A 20,535-nucleotide genomic window follows, 5' to 3' on the forward strand; every position below is an offset into this window, starting at 1 on the left:
ATACAGTGATCTGTTTGCTGTATGAATCAGGATTTGTGTACATTACACTTGTCAGCATTTTTGGTATATATTTTATTTAAAATCTCCAGTTTCTCACAGTTCATGTTTTCAAAACATGCACGCTACAAAATGTACAAAGTCTTCTTTATCATGATTTTTAAAATGGATTGTTAACAGTGTATTGAGTAGTTGAAACATGGTGCAAGTCTTGGCAGATAAATAAATTATTAATTGTACTTTATCAAATATACATTGAGATAAATGTTATGGCAGGCTATAGCTCAACTCATGAAGTGCTAGGTGTCAGTTTTTTACGTTACCAGTAGATGGCACTACATCGGCCCTTTTGATTTTCTCCCTTTGAATAAACCGATTAAATCGATTTGCCTATTCAACATTTATATTGCATTATTCTTGCGAACTCACAGGGAAACCCAAAAGCACAAGTTGATTTTCAACTTGCGTTGGCAGGTTATTGTTATAATATATAATTGAAAGTATAGGTTTAACTGTATGGTTATCAGTAGTTCTCACTCTCACAGTATTAATCATATAGACAACAAAAGGATTTTGTACAAATGCCTATATAAATGTCACTGTTAGCATTATAGAAATGTCAAAACATGAAATGCTTCACGATTACAAATTTGTTTACCAATAAGTATTGAGAAGTTTTGTACAAAACCTGCCTCGGGTTCTGGCAGTCGATGGCACTTAATCCTTTACAAGAAAAAAAGACTTCATCTATCTCTTTGGGTGACTTACCTCTGAGACATTCAACCAACTCTCTTATAAAACGTAACATTTGGCACAGTTCTAGTCTACAAAACATTTGCCTGTCTACATTAATACAGAGCAAATCTGTTTTGGCACCATGCCTGTCAAATGACCTAGCTTGCCCGTGCGTCCATCATTCTTTGTGTGAAAGTAGTCTCCCCTATAGGTCAATAGTCTCACTGCAGATGCTGAGAGAATCAATCTGTCTGCACACACTGATAAACTCTTCTTGGACAGACTGGTCAAACTCTGACTGCTGGTCCAGACTCTCTTGTGAGTTTAATGTCCTGTAGGGTCTCTGTATACTGCCCTCTTGATGGCGAGAGGTGGTAGTGCGATTTGAACTACCACTCAGAGTAGAGGGTGGAGGATGGTGATATTCCTCTGGACTAGAGCACAAAACCAGAGAGGAACCAGCCAGCGACTGCCTGTAGATGGACGAGGAACTGGAGCTGCCTTTCCAGCGTTCTGGCGATGAGCAGCAAGTGGAGGATGACAGGGAGGGAGATGGGGATGGAGGAAAGCCTAACGAAGGACAACCTTGTTGGGCTTGAGAAGGGAGAGCGGCCAGGGGTAGGACCTCCACACAGGAAGATGTTCTGTATAGTCCTGGATCAGGCATCAGAGTGTCTCTGAGTGTGGAGTTGATCTCCCTACCGTTCAGTGAACGGTTGCTAGCAGCGAAGGGCCGCAGAGGACTGAAGAGACTCATGGGAAATAGAGACTCGCTGAACAGCGCTTCATCGATGCTTCGGCGCAGATTTATTGGCGATGGAGGGCGCAGATCTGCTGTGGAGTCGCTGGTGCAGGATGACCCTCCGGAGGGGGCGCCGGTGTTAGGCTGATTGTTGGGCAAGTCTAGGTCAAGGTCACGATAGGCCAGAGCTCGGTTACTATGATATAAAAGTTCAAGGCCATTTAAGCTCCCCAGACGTTCATCCACAAGTGTGTATAAGGGTAGGCACTCTGTTTCTCCATGCCCAATTGGATCACAGATGGCCAGCTTCTCCTGCTGGGATAGAGTCCACTGATAGCTCCCGGGAATGATGGGGGACTTTGCTGCAAGAAGTCCTGTCCAGCATCCGCCTGGCTGGGGAAGGTGGTCTGAACAGTAAACTGGCTGAGCAACTACAAGCACCAGTGTGAGGCAGACCACAGCTTCACACACTCGACAGCTGAACTGAAAAGTCCACCATGGCCACGGCCGAAAGGCTTCAGCACTTCCCGCAAGACCAAGGGCGTGCAGCATGGCGTAGAGCTGCAACCCTGCACAAGCGAGAGAGAAGACTGCGGATAGCAGCACTGCGGCTGCTGCCCGGTCCCAATCTCTGCTTTCTGCAAATGGGCAACGGTTATATCGCTCAGCTGGCGTTGGCGACGTGTTGTTCAGATGATAAATATGCTTGGAGTCAGCATGGACATAGCAATAAAACACAAAATATGCAACTGATAGGAAAGTCGCCAGAGCCACGAAGGCGCCTCTGGAGATCAAGGACAAAAATAGGTAGAGCGCCCCCTGCTGATCAACGTGAAGTAGTGCAACAGGGCCAAATGCAGCAGCAAAGTGCAGCAGCACTAAGCAGGCCAGGATGCAGGGTCTTTGAAAGGCCGAGTAGGACAGCTGCATGCGGGATCGCATTGACAGGAGCAGGAACACCAGACCAAACGCTGCAGTCATGCAGGGATATGGTGCTTCATAAAGTAACAGTGAAGCTTCGGTAGATGCCATGCGGTCTTGGTATCCGTAGGCGTCGTAGACCAGGGCAAATGCCCTAGAGCAGCCAGCAGCAACTAGGGAGAGACTGACTAAAGCGAAGTAGCCACAGCCTGATGGATATTGTAGGGGCAAACAGAGGAGGTTTAGGGTGGAGGCCAAGGCAACTAAACAGAATACAGTGCCCAGTCCGTAAATGTGCGCTTCCCACGCCGAACCCCACGTTGCCAGGGCACTGTTCCAGTCAGAATGCAGTGCCACAAGCATAGGTGGCATTGGAAGCATGATGGGATTCTGAGAGTGGTTGGTGGAGGGTGTGCTGTCATTTTTGCTGCCGTTGCTCGGTAGAGTGGTGGGCCATGCGTCACTTGAACTGCATATTCCGGAACGTTCTGCATTGCAGTCTGGCAGTGCAGATTCTTGGGTAAAATCTGTCAGCCAGTCCTCAGACGGCGTGGTGGGCATTTCTGAAAGAAAAAATGGATTGATTGCAATGTTAGTCATATATCTCAGAATATGACCTAATAAACCTCAAAAAAATGATAAATAAAATAAAACTAATTAAAAAATACAAAACATTAGCTAATATCATTTTTATAAAATAAATAAAAAATACAAAACATTAGCTGATATGCTTTAATGAAATAAAATTAATTAATTAACTGATATGCTTTAAACAAAATAAATAAGTGAAATAAAAGAAAAAAAAACATACTAACATTAACTGATATGCTTTAAATCAATAAAAGAAGTAAATTAATTGAAAACACCAAACATTAACTGACATGCTTTAAATAAATAAGTAAATAAAATAAAAACACTAAACATTAGCTGATATGCTTTAAATAAAAGAAATAAACAAAAGAAAAACAAAAAAAAAATGCTAAACATTAGCTGATATGTTTTTTGTGTAACGAGTAATGAGTGTATGGCATTGTTCTCAAAATGATCAAATTAGTTGCAGACATCCAAGGCACTCATTACTGGTATGAACATCTTTGACAACCTATAGTTTGTTTTCTGTAATAAACATCACCACTGGAGGGCATATTTGAGGCTCATTTTACAGCGGAAAACATAGTTTAGCCATGGTTTAGACTGGTGATTCCCATATCAGGGAATGCATTCTGTTAAACAATTTAATCATGTTTAATGTAACCGATGAAAAACAGAACAATTAGAAATGAATGTAAGAGAAGATTTTCTAAGCAGCAGGGTTCAGAAGGGTGGACTGCCACAAAAGGCGGAGTCGGAGACATGAGACATCTGTTGTTTCCATATAAATGTAATTGTGATCGTATCGGCTGTTTCGCAGAATGTTGTCGGAGGAGGTTACTGTTTTAGATTTTGGATTCTGTGGCTTGGCTCTGATGCTTGAAGAGTGTTACATTCATCAGAGCTGCATAGCGGTGGGTTGGAACGGCATGTGAAGTTCCATGTGACAGCCATCCTGTGTCATTTTCCAGGTCTGAGAAATGTTCCCTACAGATTTTATTTTGGAGTGGTCGTGTATAGAGTCTTTAGATGACATCATTGCACAGTGCACACATTATTGAAACCCACACAAGTGTGTCTGCGGTATATAACGTGCCACTGTAAAATACAAAGAGACATTTCATGTTTAAAAAAAACAAATCTACCAGTATTTCCCTGAACTTGAGGTGCAAATCCATCGAAGATGGAGAACATTAGCTACAACTGCCATATTTGAGCCGTACATAAGAGCGTAGAGATGTGCCTCAGCTCTTCAGAGACTGACACATCTAATTACACCCTTTACATAGCAGATCAGAACCATAACTCATCTGAACTGCTACTATCAGCCATCCTAAAAGAACCAGTATGCTTATTGTACCCCTGAGACGGAAACCATGGAGCTTTAAAGGGGAACTGCCACAAGAAAATATTGCTACTACACCAGTATCGTTAAAAGCCACAAAATTCACTCTTTGTTAAAAAGTGACGTCAGCTGACAGTCTTTAATATGTTTGCATTTGACTGACGCTCGGAAAAAATCTGTATTTACGACCTTCCTCCTTCAAACCAGCAAGACTATGTGTAGACATGGGTCACTCCCAAAGGTGGGTCTGGTTTTTGCGCTGGTTTTAACAGGCCTGGCTGATGACCACCACTTTGGCTAAATATACTCTTGGTGCCCACTCAATGGTGAACATTGGTTTAGAATGTGAAAAAAGCGATGCTGTGTTTTTTCTGATGGTGGCAGTGAACAGGCATAGGCGGCATTGATTAATGGTGGCGTGCACACTGCTCGTTACACATTTCTCTTTAATCAAGTTAACCACAACACAAACCACTACAGCACACATTAGACCTGTAGGCTGACATCATGATAGCTGTTTACCCACTTTATGTCACATTAAATATAGGTTACAGTAAAGTATTTCTGTTCACCTCAAAAACTTCATACTCCTTCAAACTTTGGCTTGTCTGAGTACACCGGCCTGATTTGTTTACAATGAAACTGTCTGAACAGATTTTTAGTTTTGGAAATATAAAGGAAAGGGGAATAATTAAATTATGCTTTACTAAAATTCTATACAACAGTGTTAAAAAGTGGAAACAAAATACTATAAAAAGTGTAAACATGTAAAAAGTCTACATTTTGTAAAGACTTTTTACATGTTCAATTTTTTAAATAATTACAATTTATTATTTATATAAAATGCATTCATTATTTATATTAAATGTGTTTATATAAAACAGATTTATTTATATTAAATGTATTTATTTATATACATTTATTTTAGATATTTATATTACAATTAGCCTATACACTTATATTAAATTATTATATTAAACTAATAAATTGCTTCATTTTGACAAATTAGATGGTGTTAAAGGGATGTTTCACCAACATAGGCTTTTTCAAACCAAAAGACATGTTTGGAAGAAGGTTGCTGCCTGGCAGTCTCAGTCACCATTAACTTTCATTGTATAGAAAAACCAGCAGCATCAACATTCTCTTCATTTCACATTTCCTTTATTTATTTGTGTTTGGCAGAAAGTCAGTTTGGAAGGACATATGAAGGAGAGTAAATTATTTTAATTTTGGGTGAACTATCATTATCGTATTATAAATGATATTTACTACATAAACATCCATAAAATAGTAGATTTTCAAACCAATATTAAACGCTTTGAGTGGGAAATGCCTGCACACTCTCACACGCACGTACACACACCAAATTTAATGTTTGCACAACGAAAACTTAAAAAAAAAAAACTTGCTTCCAATCCAAGATATGTTTTCTGACTGCACATACATGTACAGATAATATACAGATCATTTAAAGATTTGACAAAAAACAATTTAAATTCTGTCAATAATGTTCTCTATATACACTGTTAAATTGTCTACTTTGAGGAAAAGTGTGTGGTGGGCAGACGTAGGAAGTGGGTGGCGTGAAGGCCGGGCACTGATAAGACGGTTTGTTGTGGCAGTTGCTTCATGCATCCTCCCTCTTCGTTTCCTTTTGTATGCTTGTGCCCTCCAGCCGCAGGGGTGTGGAAATATGACCGATATCTGGACATTAGCCAAAGTTTCAGTCCAGGAATCAATCAAATCTCAATGACCCCAATCCCTGTCACAACACTGCCACACTGGATGACACTCAATTAGTGGAAATCATGTGCCCAGACTTTCACAAAAAAAACTTTCCATAGGGGTTTATGGTGCATTGCAATTGTTTTGACAGGAAGTTCAGCGGGAGGGGACCGGAAGCAGATCCACATGGGGGAAATGGAAATCCCTCTCTTATGTTAGGCAGGGTCTATTGTTGATGGTGCCACCCTGGGCGAGTCTACATAGACTTACAGTATTGTGTTATGACTTCATTTATGATTCGAATAAAGTTTAGTACGTCAAGACATGTTTGCACACAAAGTCTGTAAAGTCGTGTGGCCCACTCAACTTCATAGCTTGAATTTTAGTCGCTGATCAAGTTTTGACCAAATGTCTGGTTTATGGCTTAGCTTGTTGTCTATGAAATACTACACTAGATAAATTACTTATACTCATTTTCTATAAGAACTAAACTAATTTGTCCCAATGGTCAGCAAAATATTTCGGATGAGAACATTCAATTTCCTGATCTACGACAGCATCCTCTGCTAAACAGGACCACAGTGCTCTACCATCACATCCTTTCGATTTCATCCCCACATTCTCACTTTCATATCAGCCCTCTCTAATAATAAATGAATGGGCAGCAGGCTAGAATGGGCCTATACATATTGATGAAGCCTGTGTAGGCAGATTTTAGACAAGAGGGCAGTGTGAAGACAAGAAGACCATCTGATCCACCTCCTTCCCAGAGGATATTCAGATTCTAAATCCTTCTGCATCTTTAATTTGAGATACGCCAGCCGCAGTTTTGTGGGTCGGAGCTCTGCGTGCTGTTTACTCGATGAGACCCACAAATACACACATATTCTAGCAACCTGGTTCTTAGATCGCCGTGGCACATTTTGTCCATCTATTAATGGAATTTAGGTTAGTCCACTGAACGTGACAGAGAGAATGTGGGTTAGGTGCTTCTGCAAAGTATCTGTGACCTAGTGATCAACAAGAAAGGTGGTATTTTTAACAACTCGCATATGTTGATAAATCTGTTCTAGTGACGTGTGTTGTGTAACTCTATTTATGCCAAATGCATAAATGTAAATGTGTAACTCTAGTCTCTTGGGCAGGTTAACGAATGGCTTGTTTTGTAGGAGGAGCCAATGCTGCGAGAAAAGTGCTAGTTCCTCCTCCCTTTGGTAGCAATTACAGACAGGTTGCAGATGGGTGGTCTGGATGCAGTCGACCATATCACACACACACAAACCCTCTAAATGGGACACACACACACACACGCACACACACAAGTATGGTAGGATACGTTCACCTATCTATATTTAATGTAAAGCTGTTAAAATAACAAAGTGAGCCATTTGTAGGTTGGTTCCTAGGACACTGAGGCTCTGAGGAGCTATCAAAACATCCTGACCAATTGGAAACGGCAACATTAGCTCGACCAATGAAGTGAATTAAGGGCGGGGCTATCTCTTCTAGTTAGGTTGATCTCAACCTTTCATCACCTTTCAATTTCTACCCTATAGAGCTTGGCATTAACTATGAAGATGTATGTTGTGTTGTAATGCTTGTCTTATTTTAAATCATTTCAAGTCATATTGAGACTCTTTGAAAGTTTGTAAAGGTCCCCTAGTGAGCCTCGGCCCCCCGGTTGAAAAACACTTGGAGGGAGTGTTGAGGAAAAATATTTCACAAAGTAAACTCTACACTTCAGTTTTAACGTCTGATTTCTTCTATTTTTTTGGTTGCCAAATCTAAATTCGTATTTTCAATACTTCAGAAAATCTTGTATGTGGTATTTAATAGAATAAATGTAATTATGGTAATAAAAACGAATGCTAAGTGTTAGCAACAATGCTGTTGTTGTTGTTCAACAACCTTTACAAGTTGGGTATGCTATATACTCGCTGTGGTGCTATATACTCAGGTCAGTCATCTTTTCATTATATTGATAAAAAAACTGGTTCATATCGTGTCATGTCATGATGCAAAACAAATATCACAGGTGTACAGACACTTTTAATTACCTGTGTTCCTGCGGGTTGTGCTAGATGATGTTGTCTGCTCATGTGGCTCCTGGGTTGCCAGATCAGCACTCTTCCGTATTCCTGAATCTCCTTCCTCCCGTGCAAGGCCTGATGGGAAAACAGAGCAGAAGGAAATGTATAGCTGCCCCCAATTCGCACAAAATCCATCCTAAATAGTATTCGATAAAATAATTAGTATGTCCCAAATCATAGTGTGCTGAAATGAGCGTTCTCAAAGTACCCGGATGGTCGACTGTTTCCAGTGAAAATTCGAAGTGTGAATCCATGGACACTTAATGGCTGATATTACCCACAACTCACCGGGAGAGGGCGGAGTTTAGTGACGCTGCACTGCATTAATAAAATGAATTAAAAGATGCTTCGCTAAATTAATAAATGTAAGTAAACATTACATACGAAATAATGAATGAATAAATACTTAAATGCAAGTAAGAGCTGTATTTTGATGTTCGTGACGGTTAAGGATGACAGTGTCGTCTAGGCAACAATGGCCACTTCCGTTTCCTGTTAGTATGTCCTAGTGCGTGCATACAGCTTTGCGAAGCACTAAAATGTATAGACTTTTCTATAACAAAAACAGTACATACTTTAAGGGTATAGTATAAGTAGGAGATCTGGGACGCAGCATATCTCTAAATAAAGTGTGGAGAGTTTTTACAACTGAAAAAAGGAAGACGCAGGAATATTTCTTAACCCAGTTATGTCAAGCGGACCCCTGCGATGTGAACCCAAGCGAATTACAATGATTTCTGAAATTCTATGCACCAGAAACCTAATCTGCTATGGATTAGTTTAGAAAAGCTTCAAACATACAATACACCAGGTTGCCTGTGGCTGTGTAGTACTTACACACACCTTACAGAGACTCAGGAGGCCTGACACAATGAGGGCAGAGTGTTTAACATCAGCGGTAAATGATTCCCAAAGATCTCATTGAAATAACTTGTTCTAAGTCTAACAAGAATGCCTCCATGTGTAGTATTTTTTCATTATTAAGTGTATGGAAGCATATGTGTATGGATATATAGCATCAATGTATTTAAATAAGTATGGAGATTTTTGTGCACCTCACAGTCTACTGTGAATGTGATATATATTCTGAAGATGTCTGATCTTTGCAGATCTTCTTTCGAATGCTGATAGTATCTACGTTAGCTCTCATTTACATGAATAATAAGATCTGCGCTGAACCAAGCAGGGAGTCTACAAGAAGAGCATGAATGTGTGACAGCTCTACTCATCCCCTCCTGGCGGGTTTCACGCAAGCTTACCATTAAGCCATCACTTGCTTCCATATTTCAAGTTTCATTTTTGAATAACTAAACAGACAAATTTCAAATCCCGTTTATGATATGACACTGCGACTATTTGGTTCATTATTGGAAATGAAATAAAATAGCTGGATATATTATATCTGAATTTTCAGTTACATAATATTACAGCCAGCTTCAACATGCTTAAACCAGCTAACATGACCCCACACAAGCTGGATCAACCGGCAAGGAAGGATACAGGTGTTGTATTATAGTATATAATATTGGGTTGAATGCTGTATTTCCATAAGATGAACATCATACTGATTTACTTCTGTCTCCACATGGCTGATTTAGAGATTCTGGCTGATTTATAAATGGAGTTCAGATTATCTTCCACCAGTCAGCTTCAAATGAGGCGTCAAACAACCTCCATCACTCTCTGTCAGAGCCACCTAAACCACTAGAAATTATTAGATGATGTGGGATGTTCTCTTACAGTGAGATTTCTCCATCTTTCTTTCTCGTTCGCCTCCGTCGACCTTTTACTGCGCTACACCCCCTCCTCTCTCTCTCGTGCTCACACCCACATTTCATTCCTCGCTCTATTAATAAAGAGGGAATTAGATCAGAATTTGTAATTTTGACCCATGCGCAGTGTGAGATCCATCACTGGATGTTTCTCACAGGAGCTGAGTGTCTGAGTTAGTGTGTGTATGGCTGTTTGGGGGCACAGGTTGTGGGGACCAAATGTCCCCACATGGATTGTAAAATGTAAAATCGCCTACGTGACTAGCCAATGGTCCCCATGAGAAAAAAGACTTAATAAACATATTCAAAATTGCAGAGAGGTTTGTGTGAGGTAAGGTGTGGGAATAGAAAATATCATTAACTCGGTATTAAAATAATAAACGTCCTCACATTAAAGAAAAATAAATGTGTGTGGGGGGAGGGTTGTTAAAGAGAATAAAAACATAATCCAATAGATTCTGGATAAAAATTCAGGTCTCAATTTTATTAAAAGAGGATCTAAATTTAAAAAGAAAGACAGTAATGAGTTTAGTCTAGACACTCCTAAATAAGCAGAATATTAATAGTAACCTTATATTAAATGATAAAGGTGTACTGTGACCTCAGTTTACCCAAAACAGTGCTTTAAACATTTTTTTCCTGACATTACATCATCTGAGGAAGCCGTAACCTTGCCAACCATTTTGGTTATGATCTGATCTCCCCCTGACATAAACAGCATGTCACAAGGAGTGTGCGCAATGATATAATGAAATGTTGAATTTTTTGACCAAACTAGAAGTGTGTCAAATACATATTCAGCATGACAAATGAATTCAGGCCAGACTGCAGTCACATGGTTGCCCTGCCATTTAATCAACCAATTATCTGCACTTTCAAATATGTGGAACTAATAGGCATTTATGAAATGATTTGATTGTGGTTTTGCATGTGTATATGTGCACAGAAGAGCCTGCTACGCTTAATTCAGCCAAAAAGGAAATTCGGTCATTATTTACTTACTCTAATATTACTTCAACCCGTATGATGTCAATCTTTCCATGGAAAACATTACAAGAATGTCTGCAGCATTTTTTTAATAGTGACCATGTGTATAAAGTATAAAAACACCATACGAATACTAGTCCATGTGATTTATGTACTACTGTATATTTTATAGTTTTACAACATGCAAGAGTGAAACTCAAGTTATGATGTTATCAGTTGTTGACTTAGCAGAGAGAATGATAACTATGAAACATTGTTTGTGCATTGAAGGAGTAGTTCACCTTCAAAATTCTGTCATCATTTACATGCCCTCTTGTCATTTCAAACCTGTATGACTTTCTTTCTTCTGCAGAACACAAAAAAAAAATATTTTGGAAAATGTTGGTAACAGAACAGCACAGCCCCCCATTTACTTCTATTGTAACCAATGCAAGTGGATGGGGGCCTGTTAACAACATTCTTCAAAATAACTTCTTTTGTGTTCTGCAGAAGAAAGAAAGTCATACAGGTTTGAAATGACAAGAGGGCATGTGAATGATGACAGAATTTTCATTTTGAAGGTGAACTTCTCTTTTAAGAAACACAATAAATAAATGTGACATTGGCAAATGTGATTCCTAAAAAAACGTATCTATTTTTGGTTTAAAGCTACAGTTTGTAAAAACCGCCGCTAGAGGGCGCACGATCAAAACAACAACAATGGCGTAGCTTGATGACGCTGTGAAGGAGCGTGGAATGATGGGATCTGTTGGCTTCAACTCCACCGCTGATGGCCATCAATCAGATGGGAACGAGAAATCATGTTAGCGGATGAGGTAATGAAGTTTTATAAATGTTGCATATAATTGTGGTCCATAAATAAGTTTCTGCTTGAAACAAGCTAGTGGCTTGCTAGATGCTAGACACGACTTCCGCATTTGTCCACGACACAGTTGTCATGCGGTTTCAACGTCAGTAAAGGCGGTAACAAAGGGTAACGCGGATATGACGCCATTGACAGGCGACTGCACAGCACCGTGTCACTTTTTAGAATGCAGATTTTCTCACAATTTACAAGTAGTTGGAAACATTTGAGATACTGTAAGTACTCAGATGAACAAAATATATAACACTGGCCTAGTGGTTTTTGGATATTTTACTGCAAAATTGTTACAAACTGTACCTTTAACTATTCCTTCAGAAACTAGCTAGTGTCAAAATTCGGTGTTTTTATGAGTAGGTTTCATTTCTCCCAGTCACTGCGCTAAACAGCCTCTTTACCCTTCCAGTCTGTCACTATTTCAACACTCATTTTTTCCATCCCCAATGTTCTCCTCATCCATGTTTTCCCCTCCTCCTCTCAGATCCAGTGTTGTAATTGACCTTGCTCTCTGCTCCAGCGTGTTTTTAGAGGTGGGGGATAAGCAATTTGTGGCTGCTTGCACCTCCAGAAGACAAGGTGACCCAAACATTAGTCAATAATTTGCTGTTTCACGCGCACACACGAAGAGACAGTGCAATGTTCCCCTTATAAAAAGAACCATGTTTCTGTAGCCACACAGATGGAGGGCACATCCTTGTTTGATATCTCTCACTGCTGAATTTCCTTTTTGATGGAAATTTACATTTATGCATTTGACTGACCTTTTCCGACTCAGTGCATTCAAGCTGTACTGCAAATTTTTATAAATACATACATTATACAACATATACTGTACATTAGTAAATACATTCCCTGGATATCAAATGCACAACCTTGGCATAACCAGTGTCATGGTGGCTTTACCATCAGTCCGGAAAACACCAATTGTAACACACTTCTCTTTCTAAACACCTCTCTATCGCAATATTTTCTGTTTCCTAGCTCAGCCACACTCCCTCATCTAAAAGCATACAAGTTCAGACAGAGAGGAAAAGAACAGGACACTGAAAAAATGCAACTCTGGAAGCCAGTAGAGGGTTGAAAGAAAACGTAGGACTGAAGGGCTAAAGGAGACGTATGGCTTGAAAAAAGAGAAATCCAGAGAGAGAGAGAGAGAGAGAGAGAGAGAGAATGATAGAGGGAATGAAGAAAAGGAGACTAAATGTTGAGAGCAGCATGCTCAGCATCCATGAACAGGCGGAAAAACATCGTCCCAGAGGATCGGCCGACACTGCCTTTGGAATACTGATCAAATGCCGCCCAGTTAGATGCTTCTTCGGTACAAATCCCATGCTTACTTTACACACACACACACCTGCCTTACTACTCCCCTGGCTGTAGATACCAAACAGAGCCATGTCAACACTGGTTAACACAGCTTGGCCACATTACAGAAGACCACAGGTAGGTCCATGGCACGTTATTTACAGAAGTATAGATAGATTTTGGATGTTACAGGTATATTTATATTTTCTTTACCTGTAGGCAGGTCTAGAGGTCATTTGGATGAGCAAACTGCATATAGTAATCTCTAATTGTGTCTAGCATTGCATTGTGGGATACAATATTCCTCAGTGTGCGCTGTATGTTTACCAGATTTAGTAGGTCATCTACGTGCTGCAAAAAATTGCATATTGTGCACAGTACATATTTAGCCAAGTATGCTTTTTCAACCATTACCTGTGTATGCTTAATGGGAACAAAGCTTTCAAACGTGTAACATAAATAAGCATGAGATGGTACCACTGTCATGACAGCACGTTCTTACTTGGATAATACTCGATCTTTTCATTATATATGGGCAACATTTTGCATGTTTTAGTGAGTCATCAACAACATCAATAATCAATTCATCAGCCTGACAGTGATATACGCCTCGATTGGTAATAAATAAGTGCATGATTTCTTATTAAAAGGGTTAGTCTTCTTAAAGGGATAGTTCACCCACAAATAAAAACCGTGTCATCATTCATTCACCCTTGTGTTGTTCAAAACCTGTACTCTTTCTTCTGTGGAGCACAAAAGAAGATATTTTGAGAATTGTCTGTTTTTGTGTCCATAGAATGAAAGTCAATGGGGTCCAATGTTGGTTACCTGGGGCCAGTTGCATAAACATAGCAGTTAAGACTGTGCCTTAACAACGAGTCTCAACGACTAGCAGTTGGTTAGGACTAATCAGTCTTCCTTTTCAGATTTCAATTAGACCAATCTACCTTTTTATGTAAAGGACTTATGTTATGTCCAGTATTGAAGAAACAAATGAGATGACTAGTAAGACTAGTCTAAGCAGTTTATGCAACCGGTCCCAACATTCTTTAAAATAAATATATAAGAATTTAAATTTTTGTGTGAACGATCCCTGTATAAAAAATAAAAAAAAGATCAAATATAATATACCAATGGCAGGCGATGAGTGCTCAAATTGTATATTTGATTATTTCGAGTGTGAACAGATAGGATGGAGCCGACTTACCTCCTGTTGGCAGGGTGGAAGACAATTCTGGGCCAGTGCTTTGGAATTTCTCCTCTTCTCTTGGGCCTGTGGTTTGTTCTGCCAATATAAATCCATCTAGAGCTTTGTCAGTGGGCTTAAATTGTGTCCAGTTTGGCTCTGTGGTCGTTTGTTCTGTCCCCAGTATGTTTTGTTCAGGCTTGGTGGTGGTGGTGGTCAGAGGTTCAGTAGATAGTTCAGGCTTCAGGTTTGCTGGTGTTATTAAAGGTGTTGTCTGAAATGAAGTTGTCAGTAATTTGTGTTCTGTTGTTGTTGTTGATGGAGTTTCTGTAGTTATGGTTTGGTGACTGTAAACGTTCCTGGTTTCTGTAGTATATCTCGATGTGCTCGTCTGAGCATTTGATGTTTGGGTTTGGGGTTGAGTTATCAGCGGAGACGTTGTTTGTGGTGTCTTCTCCGTGCTCGGGGCATTATTGGGGGGCCAGAGATCAAGATCATAGTTAGAAAAAGATGTAGGTCTATCCAGTCCTTGTGTGTTCCTGAGTAGTTCATTTGTCGGCAGTTGTGCTGATTTTAAGGGCAGCGGGGTACCTAACTGAACAATGTTGCTTTGAACTCTTTCAGTGGTGGTTGTGGTTAGCTGATATCTGGGGCTGGTAGACTCATCTAATAAAGGAGGAGGAGTATAGTTTTGTGTGGTAGCTTCTGGGAGTATTGGGTTTCCCATTGCTGTGTCAGGCTCTTTTTGCCCTATATCCCCACCTAAAAAGCCCCATGATCCAAAACCAAATGATGGAAATTTTCCCATGTAGGGTATGCCCCACCCTTTCTCTTTTGCTTGTACCTGGGGGGTCGGTTTCGGCCCAAACCCACTGAAAAATCCATTTGCAGTGCCGGAGAGACACAGGAGGGCAACAACTGCAAGGGTCCCACGCAGAAGCGGCATTCTGCCTCACTAATGTTGACAAGGACCGCTGCTCACATGGTGTCTGACTTGACGTGGACCATCCACCAGATTCTTAGGCTTCTGCAGAAAAAGCCCTAAAAACATAGAAAAGATAGATCACACGTGAGATCTTGTTGGTCAAGCAAACCAAACCGAGATCTCCATTTCGTCTCCAGAACAATGGAAAGCACTAAAATCTTCTTGCATAGTAAGTGAGAAGTCAATGAATCTTATCAACTACTCTAGACACCACAATGTAATGTTTTTGAAACCTTGCGTGTCTTTGTGACAACTTCACATGCTGTAAGTTTGCGAGTGTAGTAGCCACATACCAACCTCTCCGCTTTCTGTTTTCAAAGGGGTGGCCTCAGCTCTCCATTGACAGTGCAATTATAGAGGCAGAGATCTTTAAGAATACTAATCGTAGATCTTATTGTGGGTGTGTATGCATATATGGGGGCGGTGCAGAACATATAGAGGTCTGGGTTCTTTGTGGAGCTGTGGGCTAATTTTGGAGGATAAAGCTTATGCCCTGTAACCCCAGTGAGAGGAGTTGAATTTGCTGGAATTTCTCTCCGAGGGAGACCTGCTTGTACTGAGCCTCAGACACTTTTCTTCTCCACCCCCACATCACTCTCTCGCTCTTTCTCTCTTTCTTTCTCTCCCCCACACACAATTGATTTGTTCTTGAAACTGAAATAAACTCACCACTCTTCCACTGGGAAATATATCAGTTAGTCAGTAAACAAAGGCATAACCATTTAGATTTTGTTCACGTCGTGATTTTTTACCCTGTTTTGTCTCAATGCTATCTGCATCTCAGAAATGACCCCTCTCTTTTGATTTTGAAGACGCAACTCCTGCTCACAGCCTAATGCGGTTTGCCTACTAGATTAAACCAACATGCTCTGGGCTAATGGGCTTTAAAGAAGATTGATGGATCTCAGTTTTGTATTGGTGAGAAAATGCTTAACATCAGCTGCGACCTATGGATACACAATGACCTTTGCAAATGATTATTCATAAATTAGCAAACCATTTAGCCAAAAGCACTGGGGCTCTTTTTTGCCATTGAATTTGGTGCCACTTGTGCAAAGATCTTACACACTAAGCTAGAAAATGCCACAACATTGAAAACTCTGCCAAGTACTACATTTTGTCATAAAGCTGTATATCGTTTTAAATTGTTATGCACCTGTAAACATCCCTCAAATCCAGACTACATCAGATTCCAAGCAGTCTCAAGACAGAAGTGGGTGGAGCTACAGGTGAATATGACATCGTCTTGAGACTTGCTGTCAAGTGACTCTACAGGTCAGGTCTGGCTTCAAATGTATTATCTCGCCACAGTAGACGCTGCTGGATCTCAACTGCCTGGCTGAGTCACAGTCATTACCGTCATTATTGACCAGACTATTTACTCATTACCACACTTCGCACCACCTGCTTTGCCCTATAAGCGTCCCATCTCCCGCAACCTCCCTATTAAAAACGCCATCACTGCCGGTCAGATATATAAAAAACATTCTCACCTTATATATGAAGAACAGTTGGGTCTGTGCTAAATGCCTGTGTAAGTCAGACCCCACCGGAGCTTGTTACACAGTATCGCAAATACTGTGTATGTGTCAGAGGCTGTGCCAAACAGGAAACCTTAATGACTGTATAGCTTTGAGCTTTACTTCTATACCCCCTACCTTTTTCTTTCTCTATCCATTTCTCTCTCTCTCATTGTTATGTAGTTCCACTGTGTCTGGCAAAGAAAGGTCTTGCCAGCGCAGGATGTAATCACTCAAGCAGAAAAAAGGGAAAAAAAGAGAGCATTCGAGAGCTACTTCTGATTTAACATCACAGATTTATTCTTTGCCTAAAATCCCTCCTTCCCTTTTATATTTGGAAAGTGGTCCTTCTGTCTACAGCGCCTGTTACCCACAATTCCCTTCTTTCTTACAATCACCTTACAGATCATAACTGTATAAATACAGATTGTCATCCGAAGTACACTTTTAGTCCTTTTCTCTTTTACTTAAAAATCAGTAGTTCATGTCGCAACCTAGCATAGTACCAGAATTGCTCGGCATCCAAAATGCTCTTAGCAGCCAATAATTCACTGTGCAAAACAGAGTGTGTTCGACACAAGCAAAGACACTGCTTGCATGATTATGCAATAGATTCATATTTAAAGGGATAGTTCACCCAAAAATAAAAATTCTGTCATCATTTACTCACCCTCTTGTCATTTTGGACCTGTATGGCTTTCTTTCTTCTGCAGAACAGAAAAGAAGATATTTACTTGCACTGGTTTAGTGTCTGTACAACAGAAGTAAATGGGTACTGCCGTTGTTCAGTTACTAACATTCTTCAAAATATCTTCTTTTGTGTTCTATCCCTTTAATGTAACCTACAAGTGTTGGCATCTTGAATCCGGCAGAAATTACAGTCTGTGAATATAACATATTGGAAGTGCTCCCATTTAAACGTTTATAACTGTGTAAATTTTGCAATCCAAATGATATACAACTGTATATATGCATTTTATTATGCACATTTAGCGTTGTTTTTACACGCTGTCCCCTGCGGTAAATAAATTCAGAATACGCTGAGCCTTTTGAGTTGCAGAACGCCATCTGTCAACAACGTTCAATTGAATTCTCAATTCAAAATAATAATTTAACGCTGAGGGCCAATAAAAGGTTATTCCATTTAAGAAGTGGTAGAGAACCTGATTGAAAACCTTCAGGGAGCTAAGAGAAGGCCGTAAGATCATAGACGGGTGAAAATGTTCTTCTCTCAATACATGTGCTCTTGACAGCATTTCTAGCAACGAGGACCTTCTTAAGTGGTGATGGATTGACTCGTCAGGGTATCAATTATTTTAACAGGCCTCCAGACGTGCATGACTGCTGTGGGAATCATTGGATCACCCCTCGAAGAAACTGACTGATTTATTCACGGCGGCTTTCTGCTTTCTCTTACAGATGCAGTGGGGGAGGGGGTGTTTATGACCTGCAGCCATAAAAAGACACACCCCTAAATGGGGGTCTTCCTTTAAACCCAGTCTAAAGGGACAGCAAAAGCCATTAGTCTAACCTTAACCCCAGATTAACCCAACCATGGACTAATGCAGCCATGGTATGGTGCTATGGTCAGAATTTGGTCTCTATTTGGCTCTAAATTACTAGTTTATGAATTCTACTAGAAATAGACAGAATTTAAACTTCATTTCAATTTATTTGTTGATAGCAATCGTCTACACATCTGAAATGGAGAGTCCAGCATGCAGTTTTACGCAACCTCCACTAAATCACTTCAATCGATCAGTTTGACGGATCATTGAATGGCCCTGTATTTTATACAGTGTTTCCCCCTCCCATTCCCTCAGACCGTAAAACACCGGACTGAATACTGTTAACTACTGTATATGTACACAATCATTTTCCACACCATCGGCTTTCTGTGTCCCAATGGTTTTGTTATTTAACAGGGCTTTATATTACCCATTGCGGTCCTATGCCAGCATCGATCCCTTTAAATTTACTTCCTTCCTGCACACATATCCAAAGACCATTGAATGCTCTTGTATTTTACTATATGGGCAATTCAAGCATTAAAATATAGATTCTTCGATAATGCATTTATTACCAATATATTGAATCATCCGTTTATATTTTACTAATCCCCGATGACCCAGACATCAGAAAAATATCAGTCTATACACCAGTTTCTATTTTAAAAGACGGAAAAATTCATGTGTTATGTGACAAAAAAAGCATGCACGTTTTTGAGAGACGACATACTTTGTAGGTTTTCTGTGAATTAAAATGTTCAAACCAGAAGCAATAATACCCAACAAATGAAGAAGGGGTGGCTCTTTATAGAACATAAAATAGTTACTACATTTGAATATTCACATGCCCATTTATGAGAAATATGGACCATTATGGATGTGAGAATGGAAAACTATATGCTTTAAAAACAAAAACTTTGAGACTTCACATGGGCATTTAAAACACCAAATACTGACATCTGACCTATCAGAATGCTGAAAACCTTTGGTAAAACCCTGATTTTTTTCATCTTAAGGTTGACATTTGCATGGAATTGCCTGTATCCAGAAACGAACCGTCTATTCTAGATGTTTCCTGGTTGCAATGTCACTCTACGACATCATATGTAGAGTTTACAGTCTCACAAACAACAACATATGATGTGCATATCAATCAAATGATTCTCAGAATCTAAATGAAGATGCCATCAATGTGGTCTGAGCAAGCTGTTGCCGTTTATGACCATATCATTACCGTAACTGCCCATCAACCCCTACATGTTTTGAAATCCACGTTATTTTAAACATTTCTACATCCCTGTTTTCCAAATTCACACACCCAGGACAACGCACCTCAATGGAGTCAATTACACTTTAAATGCATGATAAATGACCTGTCACACGAATGTTTTCGTGAGCTTTTCTCTCCAAGCATCCGGATCACATGATTATCTCAAACGCACCGTTCCCAGCGCAGGCGGCTACGTCGACTGCCTTTGCCATGGTTACCAGAAGAGCAGAATATATCTGAAATGAGAGCTTTACCCACACCGTACATACGTGTGTGTGTGTGAAGTGGTCTGTGATTTTATTCCGTTTAGCTGAGCAGCGTTCAAGAGAAATTACAGATGTTTACATGACATGTCACAAGCACTACACGTACCCACACACACATTTCAAGGTTGTTAGTCTTCATATGCAAGCATTCAGAAGAGATTCAGCCACCCTTCCTGAATCACCTGCAGCGAGGCTGTAGCCTCCAACAAACATGTTAAGCAGTGAGATGAACGAGAGCAGGAGAAACTCACCGTTCCTCCAGAGGAGGAGAGGAAATAGAGAATCCAGAGGCACCAGCAGCACTCCACTGCAGGAGAGAGAGGGAGCGATCTGTCTCCCTGCGCGTGTGGGAGAGGAATTGTTTTCTGCTGCACTCGCTCTCTCCCCTGCTCTCTCTCTCTCTCTCTCTCTCCTCACCGCTCTCGCTGCATCAGTAGTCCAGTGTAGGATTCGGATGCACTGTATCTGCTCACACCTCACTGAGCAGATTGTTAGGGAGCAGAGAGCAAGCACCGTACACTAGGCAACAAACATCAGGGAATTAAGAATCTCACATGGATGCAAAACAAACAAATGGGGAATACATATGCAAGTGATGGAAACCACAGCATCTGTCTTTGACCATTTCACTCATTTAGTTTACATTTGAGCTTTTTTAAAATTTCATTGAAAGGTGAAGTGAACGGTCAAGGTTTTGCACATTTTGACTGTTTTGTTTTTCCCTTGTT

The 20,535-nt window shown here is 40.2% G+C and overlaps 1 protein-coding gene across 1 annotated transcript; it reads right to left on the bottom strand.

Moving 5' to 3' along the window:
• Positions 1-99: 99 nt before the first annotated feature.
• prrt4b (proline rich transmembrane protein 4b) lies at positions 100-20,191 on the bottom strand. The gene is made up of 4 exons (XM_057324276.1): positions 20,059-20,191; positions 14,280-15,299; positions 8,114-8,221; positions 100-2,958 (listed from the first exon to the last, which is right to left on the bottom strand). The coding sequence occupies exons 2-4, from the start codon at positions 15,202-15,204 to the stop codon at positions 938-940; spliced, it is 3,054 nt and encodes a 1,017-aa protein (XP_057180259.1). The 5' UTR covers positions 15,205-15,299; positions 20,059-20,191; the 3' UTR covers positions 100-937.
• Between the last annotated feature and the right edge of the window lie 344 nt (positions 20,192-20,535).

This window comes from Triplophysa rosa, linkage group LG24 (assembly GCF_024868665.1).
Source record: "Triplophysa rosa linkage group LG24, Trosa_1v2, whole genome shotgun sequence".
Classification (NCBI taxonomy): domain Eukaryota; kingdom Metazoa; phylum Chordata; class Actinopteri; order Cypriniformes; family Nemacheilidae; genus Triplophysa; species Triplophysa rosa.